The sequence below is a fragment of the Carassius auratus genome, chromosome 26 (genome assembly GCF_003368295.1).
Source record: "Carassius auratus strain Wakin chromosome 26, ASM336829v1, whole genome shotgun sequence".
Taxonomy (NCBI): domain Eukaryota; kingdom Metazoa; phylum Chordata; class Actinopteri; order Cypriniformes; family Cyprinidae; genus Carassius; species Carassius auratus.
Window position 1 is genome coordinate 11742777 of NC_039268.1, and position 15147 is coordinate 11757923.

Here is a 15147-nt window from a genome sequence, read left to right on the forward strand (position 1 = left end):
TATAATGCATTAGGCTACATATAGCATTTTTTAAATATATAATAAATAAAAAGAAAAAAAGTAAAAAGATTAGAAATCGAATCGATAACGCTGGAGTGTAATTTTTCAAATAAAAGAAAAAAAAAACAAGTAGATACAATAGAAAAAGAATAGAGAGAGAGATGTGTTTTGCCGTTTCTTGAAGTCGGAAGGACTGAGTTGGGCAGGTCATTCATTCTACTTGGAGGGAGCGAGAATCGGGAAGTGCTGCTGGTCACGCGGACCAACACATGGGGGCGCTGTTGATAAGAAGAGAAGAGCTCAACACAACAGTAACGATTCACGTCAACCAACAGAAGAAATATTAACTATTATAAATAATATGAACAGTAGCTATATGAGTGTCATTGCATTGTTTAGGAAAATAACAAGCTTATTAACATATATATTAACACTTTCAGGTTGTCAAACGTTAGTGAATATTTCAGTGTATGTTAGGCCTACTGCACCTCTGTGTACTTGAAGGCACTTCTAAGAAAAGTTGAGTTCTGAGAAAGTCTGTTTGCGAATGTTTTGCTAATGCAATAAAAATGGCTACATTTTAAAGTGTGTCTCAATTTTTCAAATTCTTTCTCGGGCCTCTATATTTCCAAATACAAGAGCGATTTGTAAAGACTTATATGTTTGGCAAATTATATGCAGATAGCCTACGTTGTGTGTGAGTTGTACCTTTTTTTTTTTTTTAAGACGTTTTCGGTTTGTGGTTTTATTGCATTATCAGCCTTATGATATATATATATATATATATATATATATATATATATATATATATATATATATATATATATATATATATATATATATATATATATATATATTTATTTATATATAATATTAGGTCGAATCCTGTTACAAATGAGTAAGAAACGCCCACTGCTGTCACTCCAGTGGACCTGCGCTCAAGACTCCTCACCAATGACGAGAAAACAGTGATTTACATTGACCAGACTCTATCAGCACCATCATAAAAGGTTTTCAGGGAAAGGATTGTCCTGGTCATCTGATGGACGACGGGGCAGAGGTGTTTCTTTTCTTTACAGAGTTTTGTTCTTCGTAAATGAAGTTGTCTCCCGTAGTTTTGTGAGAATGCAGGAGTCGGTGCTTCTCAATTTCTTCACCAAATACTGCGTCGTGCTCGTGTGCCTCTGCGGGGTTCACCTCGTCGTTGCACTGTTTTTTTATTTAACAGAATCGCCCATAAAATTTACCTATTACCGGAAAATTAAATTAGACCCCGATATATTTAGTTCTCAATCTCATAGAACAGCAGCACTTGGCATCCATGACAATGGAACAGAGGCAGAAGTAAACAAACTGCTCTATGGAGATGTCATTAAAGATGACGTAGATGAGGAACCACTAGAACCATGTCCTGAGACCTCACCACTTTTGGGTAAGTTAAACTGAAATTTGAAAACTTTGTGTGTGTGTGTGTGTGTGTGTGTTAACTTTACTTCCAGAGACTAGGGTTAGTTTCACAAATTTTACTCAAAAAAAAAAGGATAAGCCATATCCTATAGAAATTGTTTTTTTAACCAACATAGAAAACACACATTGTGTAATTGGACTTTTGAGTCAAAATCTTAGACCATGGTCTCACCCCAACTCTCTCCTAAATTGCTTGATGTTCAAAAAAGTAGATTTTTCTTTCATTTGTTGACTTACCTACTATTAAAAAAATATCTTTGTGTTGGACAGACAGAAGAGATTTATATTTTAAAGGCTATACTTGCATCACCTGTGATTTGCTATCTACTTGCTAGTATAGGTTTTAGGTGGTTTTAGTGGGAGGGACATTCTTATTTTATAAATAATCTAATTGGATGAAATCTGTGTAGTAGGCCTACAGGATGAGTCATAAATATGTATGTTCCCCTTTCCAGTTGAGAATGACTTTAAATTTTGAAGGTAAATGTCTGCCTTTTTTAGCTGTACATTTAGCATAGATGAACAGAAACTAACAGCCATGAACTTTAGGTTACAAAATGTCTTTTTTATTATTATGTGTCACACCCCTGGACTGTTTGCTGTGTTTTCTTTCCACATGTTCATTATGTCATTTGGTTCAGGTTTTTCTAGTTAACTATCATCATTTGCCAACCTACTTAAGTTGTGTTCTGTTCACTGTCTTCAGTCTATGTCCCTACATGTGTCTCATGCCGGTTCTGTCCTGGATTTACCCTTGTGTGGATTTATTAAAGACTATTTGCATTCATTTTCTTTGTGTGTTTATCTCGTCGTAGTGTGACATCATTATTGTCTTTGAAATAATTTCCAGTGTTAGGTAATGCATGTCCTTATATTACAAAGCTTTAGAAAACGAGCAAAAAATGGGGAATAGACGTTTGTCTTGTTTGAGACAGGAAGTAAACAGTTGTTGCATAAGAGGAGTCTTCCTCTTTCATATCTGTAAACCCTCTGACACCCACTTATGCTCACTCTTTCTCCCCATTCCCCTTTCAGTGGGTCCAATGCGAGTTGACTTTTCAGAGCCTGTTAATTTGGATATGGTGCGTGAAGAAAATCCACAGCTGGAGATGGGTGGCAGGTATAAACCTAGTGATTGTGTGGCTCTACAAAAAGTGGCAATAATCATCCCATTCAGAAACAGAGGTGAACATCTGAAGTACTGGCTCCACTACCTTCACCCCATCCTAAAGAGGCAACAGCTCGATTATGGGATTTATGTCATTCAACAGGTACAGCACTCACAAAATATTTATGGACTTGTACTGTGTCTTACACAGGGTGGAAAAGAGCTATCCGGATCTCAGAGACACTCACTTTGCACACATATCAATTCATGCTCATTCCAGTGAGCTAAAATCCACACCAGATCTCACCACACAACCCTCCATCAGATCTAGGGATAGATAGATTGATAAATAAGTAGGAAATGATTTTTGAAGAATTACGTGACAGTAAAGACTTGAGTTATGTCTGCTGAAAATTCAGCTTTGCCATCACAGGAATACATTTCTATTATATAAAAATGTTAAAACTTTTTTTTATTGTACTAATGTTTCACACTATTATAGCTTTTACTGTATTTTTGATCAAATAAATGCAGCCTTGATGAGGACAAGAGACTTCTTTCAAAACATTAAATAAAACTTACAGTACCAACTAGATAGATAGATATATTCTTTTGCAGGGTGGACTTTCACCTTGAAGTATGGAAATACGGTGGCTTGGCTTTGCTTAGACAACATGCTTGGTCTGACATTGTACTGCTTTGAACTTTGCTTTGCAATAACAACAAAAGAGAAAAAGAGAAATGCAACCTGAGAACATGCACAGACATAGGATAATTAACATGGTTTGTTCGGGTGTGGAAAATGTTGTGTAGTTGAAAGTACTTTTTATGACACAGCTTGGGATGTTCTACGCTGGATTGGGTCTGATCTGCCTCACAGACTACTGCTATGTTGAAGATGATCAATCTGGGTTTTGAAATAGTTGTTACTTGTAGGAGCTGCTCGCTTCAGTAAATGTACCTTTGTTCAGATTTATTCAAAACCATAATTCAGTGTCCATCAGTTTTTGTTAGATGTAGAGGGGAGTTCAAAAGTCTGAGGCCAGCCTGAGAAGAAATATGTTTTTAATGTAAAACAAAACCTGAAAATGTATTTATAAGGTCTTTTTTTGAAGGTCTGCAATATTTTTAGGTGACTATTCAAATGTAAACAAACCTATGCCACTGTTTGAATTCTGAAGGACAAGGCACACTTTGGAACATTCTCAAAACATTCTGGATAACATAATTTGAAAATGTTTAAATACAGTATATATTCCCGTTTAAAGGTTTGGGGTCATTAAGATTTTATGTTTTTTACATAAGTGTCTTAAAACTGCAGATATTTAATCAAAAGTACATTAAACGGTAATATTGTGGAATATTATTATCATGTAAAATAACTAATATTTTTTTATTTAAATATATTTCAAAATGTAATTTATTCCTGTGATGCCAAAGCTGAAATTTCAGCAGACATGACTCCAGTCTTCAGTGTCCTCATTGGAGAATCCATATACAATTCCATTAAAAATACTTTGATGAATAGAAAGTTCAAAATTACAGTATTTATTTGAAATAGGAATCTATTTATTGTCACTTTTGATCTTTGATCTAAAAAAAAAAATATATATATATATATATTTAAACATGTCATCTATACATACACCAATACATAACTCCTCTCTGTGTTTTCTTGTCATTTCCATTCCCTTTCCTCCACCTGTTCACAGGAAAATCAGCATGCAAACTGTAATGCAGATTAAGCAATCCATGCTTATTTGCCTATTTTGTTTTGTGTGTATCCCTGTGTTAATAACACAAAAGTGAGTCATGCATGGCTGATTGACTGATTTAGCTGTGATCATTAGGGTCCTATCATTGTCAAAGCAATCTCGTTTGCATTAAACCTGTGTACAATGAATCTATTTACATGCTAACTTTACATTTCTCCTAAAAAGAAAAATGTTTTCTTCTGTGTGAGTCATGAGGTTTATTTCAAATGTGCTTTGTGCTGTTTGTTTAGGATGGAGAGGGGACATTCAACAGGGCGAAACTGCTCAATGTGGGTTACGTAGAGGCACTAAAGGAGTATGATTATGACTGTTTCATCTTCAGTGATGTAGACATCATCCCCATGGATGATCGCAACACCTACAAGTGCTCCAGCCAGCCGCGCCACCTCTCTGTGTCCATGGACAAGTTTGGTTTTAGGTAAGAGTAAGCACCAACTACATACAAGACGATATGTAACATAATATTTGTTAAGTGACACCAGTATCTGAAAGTTCTAGTGCTACCTCAGTTCAAGCTTAAACAAAACAGCTGCTCATGTTGCTCCAAAAGGTATATTTACCTAAACAAATGACCTAAAGTTGAAGAACAGGAAGCAAATTCAATGCTACATATATTATATATTCTGTAATGTTAGTAGAAAAATGGCTCAGTGATTAAGGTTAATTTGGATCAAATTTGGATCGCAGTGCAACTGTTCAAACCCTATATGCAGAGCATGAGAGTTTCCTATAACCCTCTCTGATGTGTTGTAATAAAAAGACAACCCAAGAAAATCTTACATGTTGGGAAGCTGGTAAAGAGCAGGAAACAACCGATACTGTAAATCACTACAGTGATTGCCCTCACTCTCTAAAGATTTCACAGTGTCTGGCCTGTGTTTCCCTGGGTGTCCACTAGTGGTCTCACTTCCCCATAGTGTCACCCCACTGCATGCACTACATTTCCCACAAGCCTTTGTCCAATTCATCACTGTTAATTGCACAACTGTTAATTGCACTCAGCTGTCTCCACTTTCATCGTTTGCACCTGTCCATATATACCAGCCTGTCTCTATCTATTTAATGGAGTCATGTTTTTTTTTTGCCTGTTTTTGGATTGATTTTTGGATTCCCCATTAAATACTGCAATTGGATCTCTCGTTTCCTGTGTGCAATCGTAACAAAAGGCTGCTGTGTAAAAATAGCACCTTGACAAAGCATTTACAGAATTTAGGGGAAGCACTTTGAGAATGCACTTATGAGTGCAGAATCAAATCGTTAATCGTCTCGAAACAAATCGTTCCGAATTTGCTAAATAGTTCTTGGATTGGATTCAATATTAGTTTAGGTCTTGGGATAATTCAATGAGTTTCGATGTGTAAGGAATGCAGCTCTTCCACTAAGTATTATTATACAGCTATTTCTAATTTTAGTCCACTGATGAGTGCAGCTTTATTGAATACAAGTAAACCAACTACTGTACAAAACAATTAGAACTAAGACCTAAATAAACAACATAAATAGGACTATTTGAACATCTAGCATGTGTAGCCATCTGCTCTCTAATCACTCTCACACTATTTTGATTTGCTACACTGATCTGCGCAGCACCGCTTCACACTGAACACACCTATTGAAAACATGACATGTGAACAAAGGAGCACATGTAAAGATCACGTGAGGGACAAAGTTTGAGTCAGGAACCATGATTGTGACAACTTGAATGCATTAAACTGATCAAAAGTGACAAATAAATACTGTTCTTTCTGAACTATTCATCAAAGCATAAAAAAAAAATCTGTTTTCACAAAAATATTAAGCAGTACAAATGTTTTCAGCACTGATTATTATAAGACTTTTTTTTTTTTATTGATGTGACAGAATATATATTTTAATGTATTTAACAAACCAAAAATAGGCAAAGAGCACCATCAATTTAAAAACCATACTAGACAATGAACTGAGGAAACTAAGGGCAATAAATACACAGGTTAATGAGGAACTAAACAAGACTCAAGTGAAGATAATGGGTCTCTACAGAAAAAACAAGAATAGCTGGAAAAACTAAAGCCAACAGGAAACCAGGCAAACAGGAACATGAACATAACATCAAAATAAGAATCTTACAACTGGGTGGTAAATCAGCATATGAGAAAGATTTCTGAAGGATCATGTGACCCTGAAGACTGAAGAGTAATGATGCTGAAAATTCAGCTTTGCGTCACAGGAATAAATTACATTTTAGAATATATTAAAATTGAATTTTAAATTGTAGTAATCTTTGACAGTATTCAGTGTTCTTATCAACTAAATGCAGAAGTGGTGAATATAGAGATTAGAAAAATTACTAAGCCCAAATTTTTGAATGGCATAGTAAAAACATTTCCCATTAAAAAACTATATATGAAAAAAACTACACTTCCATAGTCATGATTCAATTTGCAGATAAAGCATTGATAACACAAAATGTCTATCTGTTTTCTTAATTTTTTTTTTTATATTAGCATAAGAAAATCTTCCAGTTGCTCCAGTTTTTTTTTTTTTTATCACTATATCGTAATTATAACTTCAAACTTGTAAGTAGGAAGTTCCCAGGGGATTGTTGCACAAACAATTCTACAATATCAAGATTGTCAGTATGACAATTTTTTCATTCAAAAATAGTTTATTTCTTTAAATGCAGGTTGCCATATAAACAGTATTTTGGGGGTGTATCAGCAATGAGTAAAGAGCAGTTTCAAAAGATCAATGGCTTTCCCAATAACTACTGGGGCTGGGGAGGAGAAGACGATGACATCTTTAACAGGTGAGGAAAATATATCATTTCCTTACTATTTATTACAAATTCTAAGGTCAATTAGATAATGGAAGAGTTTGAGGGTCATTATTTTTGAAGGCTGGTATTTCGAGGCATGAAAATATCAAGGCCGAGCGGAGACATCGGTAAATGTAGAATGATTCGTCACTCAAGAGACAAGAAAAATGAGCCAAACCCACAGAGGTAATCTCTCTTTCACAAACACACATGCACGCAGTAATACAAGACAGACTGAGCGAAATGCTAAAGCTGCATCTCTGTTTCATAGATTTAAGAGAATTGCTCACACACGACAGACAATGAATACGGATGGCATCAAGTCACTCAGTTACAAAGTGGTAGATATAGATATAGACCTGCTCTACACCCAAATCACAGTGGATATCGGCAAGCCATGAAGACTCTATAGAGCTCACAAAAAAACGGTTAGCTCACTGCAACCTTTCAGAGATCTTTAAACTGCACATCTGACTCTGAATCGGTTCAACCTCGTGAACAACAAAGAAAATACTGTTGGAAAAACTACGTCTGAATGAAAGAGACATTCTTCTGAAGGGCACACTAAGTGAAAGAACAAGTGAATTGTAATTTTTTACATTATATGCCTGTTAATTGTCTGTTTCAGACCTTAATGAACATTATTTTTTGTAAAGCTTCCATGCAAAGCAGCCTCTAAAAAATTATGTTTCAGGGAACAACTGACTACTGTGTACTCCAGTTCAAACCTGCACACTCAAACAAAACACTTTACAGAGTTTTTAAGAGAAGACAGTTCAATAAGTAGACTGACTTTACATTAGTGCCCTGTGGTAAATACTCAGGCTCTGAGTATTATTAAAGGAATAGTTCACCCAAAAAATTATAATTCCGTCATTTACTCACCCTCATGTTGTCACAAACCTGTACGAGTTTCCTCTGTTGAACAAAAAATAAGTTATTTTAAAGAATGTTGGTAACCCAATATTTGATCAAATATTTGGTTACCATTATTCTTTAAAATAACTTATTTTTTGTTCAACAGAGGAAACTCGTACAGGAACCAATTAAGGGAGAGTAAATGATAATTTCAATGGAAAAAAAATACATATTTAAATACAAAATATTGTTTTACAATATCACTATACACTCATGTGAAGTGTTGTTTTTCTAATAGAACATCATTTTGATTGGTGGAGGTTTAGTGTTTTGTTTCATTTGGCAATGAAAAATGTTTCACACTTAGCCAGTGGGACCCACTGAATATTGAGTGAAAATATTTTGAGATATTATTTGGTGTGGGGGTTGGGGGGAATAGCTGTAGCTAAATAAATAAACAAATAAAGATCTATTTGAGGCTGTTTTTATCTTTACGACTATGCAAAAGAACTGAAAAGGCAAGGGCCACTGCTGATGAGAGTATTGATACTCATGTTGGTAAATACTTAGAGGTTCTTGTTGTTTCTTATGATCAGCTGCCTTGAAAAGTAATTGTGAAATATTATTGAAAGTTACAATAAATGTTTTTTTCTTTTTCATTTATATTTGAAAATGTTATTTATTCAAAGGTGTATTTTCAGTGTCACATGATCCTTCAGGAATCATTCTAATATGCTGATTTGGTGCACATTGAAAGCATTTGTGCCAATCAATATTTTTAGTATTTAGTACAACATATTTTGTAATTTTGATGAATAGAAATATATAGTATAGTATATTAATGTTTATGTTTATGTATGCATTTGAAGGGCTGTTTTTTTTTTTTTTTGTCTTGTGCTGGTCTCTGTTGGACGCAAGGCAGTCACTGAACTTTCGGCCAGAGGGGCTATATTTAAGGAGTAGTTATGAGTAAATCTTTTGAGATAATGGATTGCACAATCCAGAGAGAGTACTATCTAAAAAAAGAAAGAGAACAGTTCACACTGGTTACAAAACTCCTGTACACCAAAGTGCAATATTGGGTTCTATTTACAATATGTCTTATTATAATATAATATACACTCGCTGGCCACTTTATTTGGATCCCTTTTGCCTTCAGAACTGCCTCAATTCTTCATGGAATAGATTAAACAAGGTGTTGGAAACATTCCTCTGAGATTTTGGTCCATATTGACATGATAGCATCACGCAGTTCCTGCAGATTTTTCGGCTGCACATCCGTGATGTGAATCTCCCGTTCCACCACATCCCAAAGCTGCTCTACTGGATTGAGATCTGGTGACTGTGGAGTTCATTCGAATAAAGTAAACTCATTTTCATGTTCAATAATCCAGTCTGAGGTAAGCTGTGGCGTTTAAACGATTGGTACTAAGGGGCCCAAAGTGTGCCAAGAAATATCCCCCACACCATTACACCACCACCATGCTTTCATGTTTTTAATGCCAAATTCTGACCCTTCCATCTGAATATTGCAGCAGAAATCAAGACTCATCCGACTAGGCAATGTTTTTCCAATCTTGTATTGTCCTTTTTTGGTGAGCCTGTGCAAATTGTAGCTTCCGTTTCCTGTCTTTAGCTGACAGGAGAAGCACCCGGTGTGGTCTTCTGCTGCTGTAGCCCGTCTGCTTCAGAGTTCAATGTGTTGAACCCTGACATCAACAAGGCATTTTCGTACACACAACTGCCGCTCACTGGATATTTTCTCTTTTTCTGACCATTCTCTGTAAACTCTAGAAATGGGAAGATCAGCAGTTTTTGAAATACTCAGATCAGCCCATCTGACACCAACAACCAGTCCATGTTCAAAGTCACTTGAATCCCCTTTCTTCTCCATTCTGATGCTCAGTTTGAACTTCAGCAAGTCGTCTTCACCACATCTAGATGCTGCCATCTGATCAGCTGTTTTAACAATTCGTGTTACCAAGGAATTGAACAATTGTACCTAATAAAGAGGCCAGTGAGTGTAATATGTTATTCATTCATATATGTATATCTATATATATATCTATATATCTATATATCTATATATATCTATATATATATATATAGATATATATATGTATATATGTATATATATATGTATATATGTATATTTAAAGATAAACGGAGGTCTCACAGGTTTGGAACTACATGAGGGTTAGTTATTAATGAATAATTTTGATTTTTGGATAAACTAACCCTTTAATAAATGAATAGTATAACAATGATACTAAATAAAACAGCGCATCTAAACCAGAGAGACCTTGAGTGTTGAAAAAACAAAACACATATTCCATTCCAGATGCTTTATTTTGGCCACAGATCTTAATGATCATGTATTTTGTGCAGGAGCTCAGCAGTCACCATCTCTTGTGATTAAAATGTCAGATTTGGTTTTCCTGAAAAAGACACAAATGCTATAATTTCATAAAAAAATTTAATGAATGTATACTCCAGTTGTCAGTGTGTACGTTTATGTGACCTACAGTCTTTCCACACACAGTAAGCACTCGTTGTCATAGCTGTTCCCATCGCTGCCACATACAGGTGCGAAGTTAATGGGACACGCGTGGATCTCAGCCATATCAGCACACATGGGCTACATAACACACACACAAAAGCAAACAGTGTTTAAAATAAGTATTGAACACATCACAATTGTTCTCAGTAAATATATTTCTAAAGATGCTTATGACTTAAAGTCAGTAACAACCCAAGTAATCCATACATACAAAGAAAGCAAATAAGTTCAGAAATTAAGTTCTGTTTAATAAAATGGATTGACGACGAGAAAAAAGTATTGAACACTTGAAGAAAAGGAGGAGCAAAAAGGCATGGAAAGCCAAGAAACCAGCAGTAATCTATAAGTAATTAGAAAGCAATCCTGCCCCTTGTCAGTGGAAATGGCCGGCAGCCATATCACCCTGGAGCCCAAGACCGGTTGCCCACTGAAGCTAAGCAGGGCTGAGCCTGGTCAGTACCTGGATGGGAGACCTCCTGAGAAAACTAGGTTGCTGCTGGAAGAGGTGCTAGTGAGGCCAGCAGGGGGTGCTCACCCTGTGGTCTGTGTGGGTCCTAGCGCCCCAGTGTAGTGATGGGGACACTATACTGTCAACAAGCACCGTCCTTCGGATGAGACATTAAACCGAGGTCCTGACTCTCTGTGGTCATTAAAAATCCCAGGATGTCTTTCGTAAAGAGTAGAGGTGTGACCTCGGCATCCTGGCTAAATTCGCCCATTGGCCTCTGACCATCATGGCCTCCTAACAATCCCCATATCCGCTGATTGGCTTCATCACTCTGTCTCCTCTCCATCAGTAAGCTGGTGTGTGGTGGGCGTTCTGGCGCACTATGGCTGCCGTCGCATCATCCAGGTGGATGCTGCACACTGGTGGTGGATGAGGAGATACCCCTTGACTATGTAAGCGCTTTGAGTGTCTAGAAAAAAAGCGCTATATAAATGTAAAGAATTGTTATTATTATTATTATTAATGTTACTGGTTCAGTCCCTACACCTACCAGATTAATGATGATGAAGATGAAACAAGGCTGGACATTTCAGCAAGACAATGATCCCAAACACAGTCAAGGAAACTCTTGGTTAGAGAGAAACTTGGTTTCAGAGAATGTAAATAAAGCTGCTAGAATAGCACAGCCAATCACGTGATTTGAATCCAATAGAAAATAAGAACTGAAGATCAGAGTTCATAGAAGTGGCCCACAGAACCTTCAAGATTTGAAGAATGTGGAAGAATGGGCCAAAATATCACCTGAGCAATGCATGTGACTAGTTTCTCCATACAGGAGGCATCTTGCAGCTGTCATTACCAACAAAGACTTTTGTACAAAGTAAATACATTTCAGTATTATTAAACATAATTTATGAACTTATTTGTTTTGCATTGTTTTATTGTTGTTGTATGGATGGATTACTTGGGTTGTCACCGGCATCTGGTGAAAATTTCAAGTCGATAGCATCTTTAAAAAATACATTTACTGAGAAAAATGGTGATGCGTTCAATACTTATTTTACCCACTATGGCATTGCATAACAATAATTGTATCCTCTATAAATAAAAACACTAGTTAATCATTCACTGTGAACACAAAAAATCCTCCATACCTTTCGGGATGAGCCAGGTTTTCCTTGTGCCCCTGAAACAGAAGTAAACTTTAGTTCTAGATATTCCTCTGTGATAGAAGAGGTTAAAGCTGTTTGTTTTTAAAAATCTCTTACAGCACACAGAACAGCAATGAAGATGTGAACTATGTTTTACACACCTCAAGCTTTAGGTGTTTACAAACAAAGACATGAAGTGATTAATCATAATGAACAGTCATGAGTGTCTAGGTTTTGTATTTTTACTGTACCTGAAGTGAGCAGCAGAAATAGTCCGAAGAGAAGCACTCTCATAGACATACTGACACAGAATGAGCTTTGTGGTGCTCGCATGACTTTATATGATCGCAATGAACTGTGGGAATACCAACACTTGAATACACACACGCACGCACACACACAAACACACACACACACACACACACACACACACACAGATTCCTGCCTCTCAAAGTACACCTCACATAAGATAAGACAGTTAGTTCAGAACTTCATGGAGTGTAAAGAATGTTAATATAATTTGAATTTAAAAAATGAAAGTATTATTTGTAGGCTATAAGTGAATTAAATAGACTTGACTTTCTCCACTGACAACAACAACAACAGTTTTAGTATAAATAAAAATAGATAAAACTGGTCAAATTAAACAAAACTAGTGGTCAAAAACGTAATAATATAATATTTTATATAGTATATATTGCACGCACGCGCACACACACGTTTGTTTTTGTGAAAAGTGGGGACATCCCATAGGCGTAATTGTTTTTATACTGTAGAAAATGTATATTCTATCGCCCTTCACCAACCCTACACCTAACCCTAACCCTCACAGGAAACTTTGTGCCTTTTTACTTTTTTCAAAAAAACTCATTCTGTATTATTTATAAGCATTTTGAAAAATGGGGACATGGGTTTTGTCCTCATAAGTCACCCTCTCTTACATATCTTGTAATAACTGTGTCATACCCATGTCATTATACAGAGTTGTGTCCTGATATGTCACAAAAACAAGAGCACACACACACACACACACACACACACACATATGTGTGCATGTTTTTGTGACATAACAGGACGCTCTGTGTGTTACTCGTTGTGAAGTTATCCTCAATCTGCGGTGTGGAGAATTGGTCACTGATGGTTCTTGTGAAGAAAACTGCAAAGTTGTCAGCTGTAAGAGTCGATGGAGGCGGAGGTGGAGGTGGATTAAGAAGAGAAGAGAAAGTTTGGAAGAGTGTCAGAGCGTCTCAACAGTTGTTCATTTTGTTGTGGTAGTATATTGTTTTAGTTATTAAGACATTTGCAGAGAAGGAAGAGAGGAGAGACTTTCTTGATTTATGCCATTTCCTCTCTGCAGCCCTGAGTTTAGAGCAATGTTCACGGAGAACAGATGGGCAGATGAGGTGGTGTGTGCTGGTCTTTTTATAAAAAAAAACAAATAAATAAATAAATACAGAAATCATAAATTAAACGTTTCCAAAAAGTAAAACGACTAAATATGATAAAAATAACAATACTGGTAAAATTAAGTTCCAAACTCTAAAAACTAGTAGACAGTAGTTTATATTGAATGTGAGCAGACTTTATTGAAATTGTTAATTGGAAAAGATTGTCTCCATCTACAGGCTAAAACAGGTTAATGCAAGTGGATTTAATTAATTTACTGTATGACAAAAAGCCACTCAGATGAGATACCGCTACTCTTTGATAATTATGACAGCATTAGATTTGAATAATATTCATTTTAATACTTACATGAATATAATGTTATAACAACATTCTTATGTGGCTAGACTATAGTATTACAAACACAGTTCAGGGATTGCAGTCAGTGCTATTGACATGTCACTAGGGGTCACTTTATAGTGCACTTAACAACCTCACAATGTCAGTTGAAATTCCCTTAGTTTGATAATGGAAATTAAAAGGAAAATGCATTCTGTTCTTAAGAGGTTACCTAAAGGTTATCAAAATTATCATTAGAAGGTTAATGATTACAAGTATGGTTATAATAGGCAAGGTAAAACCTGAAGCTCTGGTGCAACAGTAGAAATAAAAAACCAACAGACAAAGAAGCAGCAACACAGCTGCACTTACAAACTAAACAAAAACAAACAACATTTAAACTTTTTTAAAATTGTACTTAAAGTAACAGAAAATGCATATATGGGAAATCATGGCCTAGTGGTTAGAGAGTTTAACTCCTAACACAAAGGTTGTTGGTTCGAGTCTCGGACTGGCAATACCATGACTTAGGTGCCCTTGAGCAAGGCACTGAACCCCCAACTGCTCCCTGGGTGCCGCAGCATAAATGGCTGCCCACTGCTCTGGGTGTTTGTTCATGGTTTGTGTGTGTTCACTTTGGATGGGTTAAATGCAGAGCATGAATTCTGAGTATGGGTCACCATACTTGGCTGAATGTCACGTCACTTACTTATGTATTATAATAATATTGCTATTAAATGATAAATGCTACCTTAGATCAATGGTGTTTGAATAAGCTAACCAGCATACTGTGATTCACAACTAGGGCCAAAAGGTGGTGATGAAGCACTATGCTATCTTTCAACAGATTCCTGTCTTATATACATATAATACAGGCCAGCAATCTATTGTATATTATTCTGTATTATTTCTAGTTCTTTATTTTTATTTTCATAATATATTGCAATATATTATTTAATATTATATATTTAATTTAATTAACTATTATTTATTGAATATTTTAATATCATTTATTTATTTATAATTACATTTTTTATATAAACAAAAAATCATGAAGTTCTATCATGGTAAACAGATTGGCCTACATTTGCTAAAATAAAATGACTCATTCCAGAACATTCACAGTACAGATGTGGAATCTAATCTATGTTTGTGTAAAACATCCTTAAGTGCAGAATATTCGGCAGTTAGTTTGTTGAACTGCTCCATGAGCTATTATACTCGGTACTAATCTGATCACTTCCTGACAGTGGTTTTGTTC

At 35.7% G+C, this 15147-nt stretch overlaps 2 protein-coding genes across 2 annotated transcripts; one reads left to right on the plus strand and one right to left on the minus strand.

The window, feature by feature from the left end:
* The first annotated feature begins 938 nt into the window (after window positions 1–938).
* On the plus strand, window positions 939–8063 carry LOC113044328 (beta-1,4-galactosyltransferase 1). Its single transcript, XM_026204231.1, has 6 exons — window positions 939–1432; window positions 2503–2738; window positions 4581–4768; window positions 7013–7135; window positions 7226–7330; window positions 7416–8063. Exons 1-6 carry the CDS (start codon window positions 1126–1128, stop codon window positions 7543–7545), a joined length of 1089 nt encoding a protein of 362 aa, XP_026060016.1. The 5' UTR covers window positions 939–1125; the 3' UTR covers window positions 7546–8063.
* Window positions 8064–10332: 2269 nt separating this feature from the next.
* Window positions 10333–12543, minus strand: LOC113044329 (probable pancreatic secretory proteinase inhibitor). The gene is made up of 4 exons (XM_026204232.1): window positions 12413–12543; window positions 12165–12196; window positions 10528–10640; window positions 10333–10440 (listed from the first exon to the last, which is right to left on the minus strand). Exons 1-4 carry the CDS (start codon window positions 12492–12494, stop codon window positions 10395–10397), a joined length of 273 nt encoding a protein of 90 aa, XP_026060017.1. The 5' UTR covers window positions 12495–12543; the 3' UTR covers window positions 10333–10394.
* Window positions 12544–15147: the final 2604 nt, after the last annotated feature.

Bases quoted from the DNA above. Each gene is read 5' to 3' on its own strand.
- LOC113044328 (XM_026204231.1), top strand. From the start codon at position 1,126: ATGCAGGAGTCGGTGCTTCTCAATTTCTTCACCAAATACTGCGTCGTG. The intron at 4,769-7,012 runs GTAAGAGTAAGC...CTTTAAATGCAG, and splicing joins ATGGACAAGTTTGGTTTTAG to GTTGCCATATAAACAGTATT. The intron at 7,331-7,415 runs GTAATCTCTCTT...TCTGTTTCATAG, and splicing joins AATGAGCCAAACCCACAGAG to ATTTAAGAGAATTGCTCACA.
- LOC113044329 (XM_026204232.1), bottom strand. From the start codon at position 12,494: ATGCGAGCACCACAAAGCTCATTCTGTGTCAGTATGTCTATGAGAGTG. The intron at 10,641-12,164 runs GTATGGAGGATT...TGTGTTATGTAG, and splicing joins AACCTGGCTCATCCCGAAAG to CCCATGTGTGCTGATATGGC. The intron at 10,441-10,527 runs GTAGGTCACATA...TGTCTTTTTCAG, and splicing joins TTACTGTGTGTGGAAAGACT to GAAAACCAAATCTGACATTT.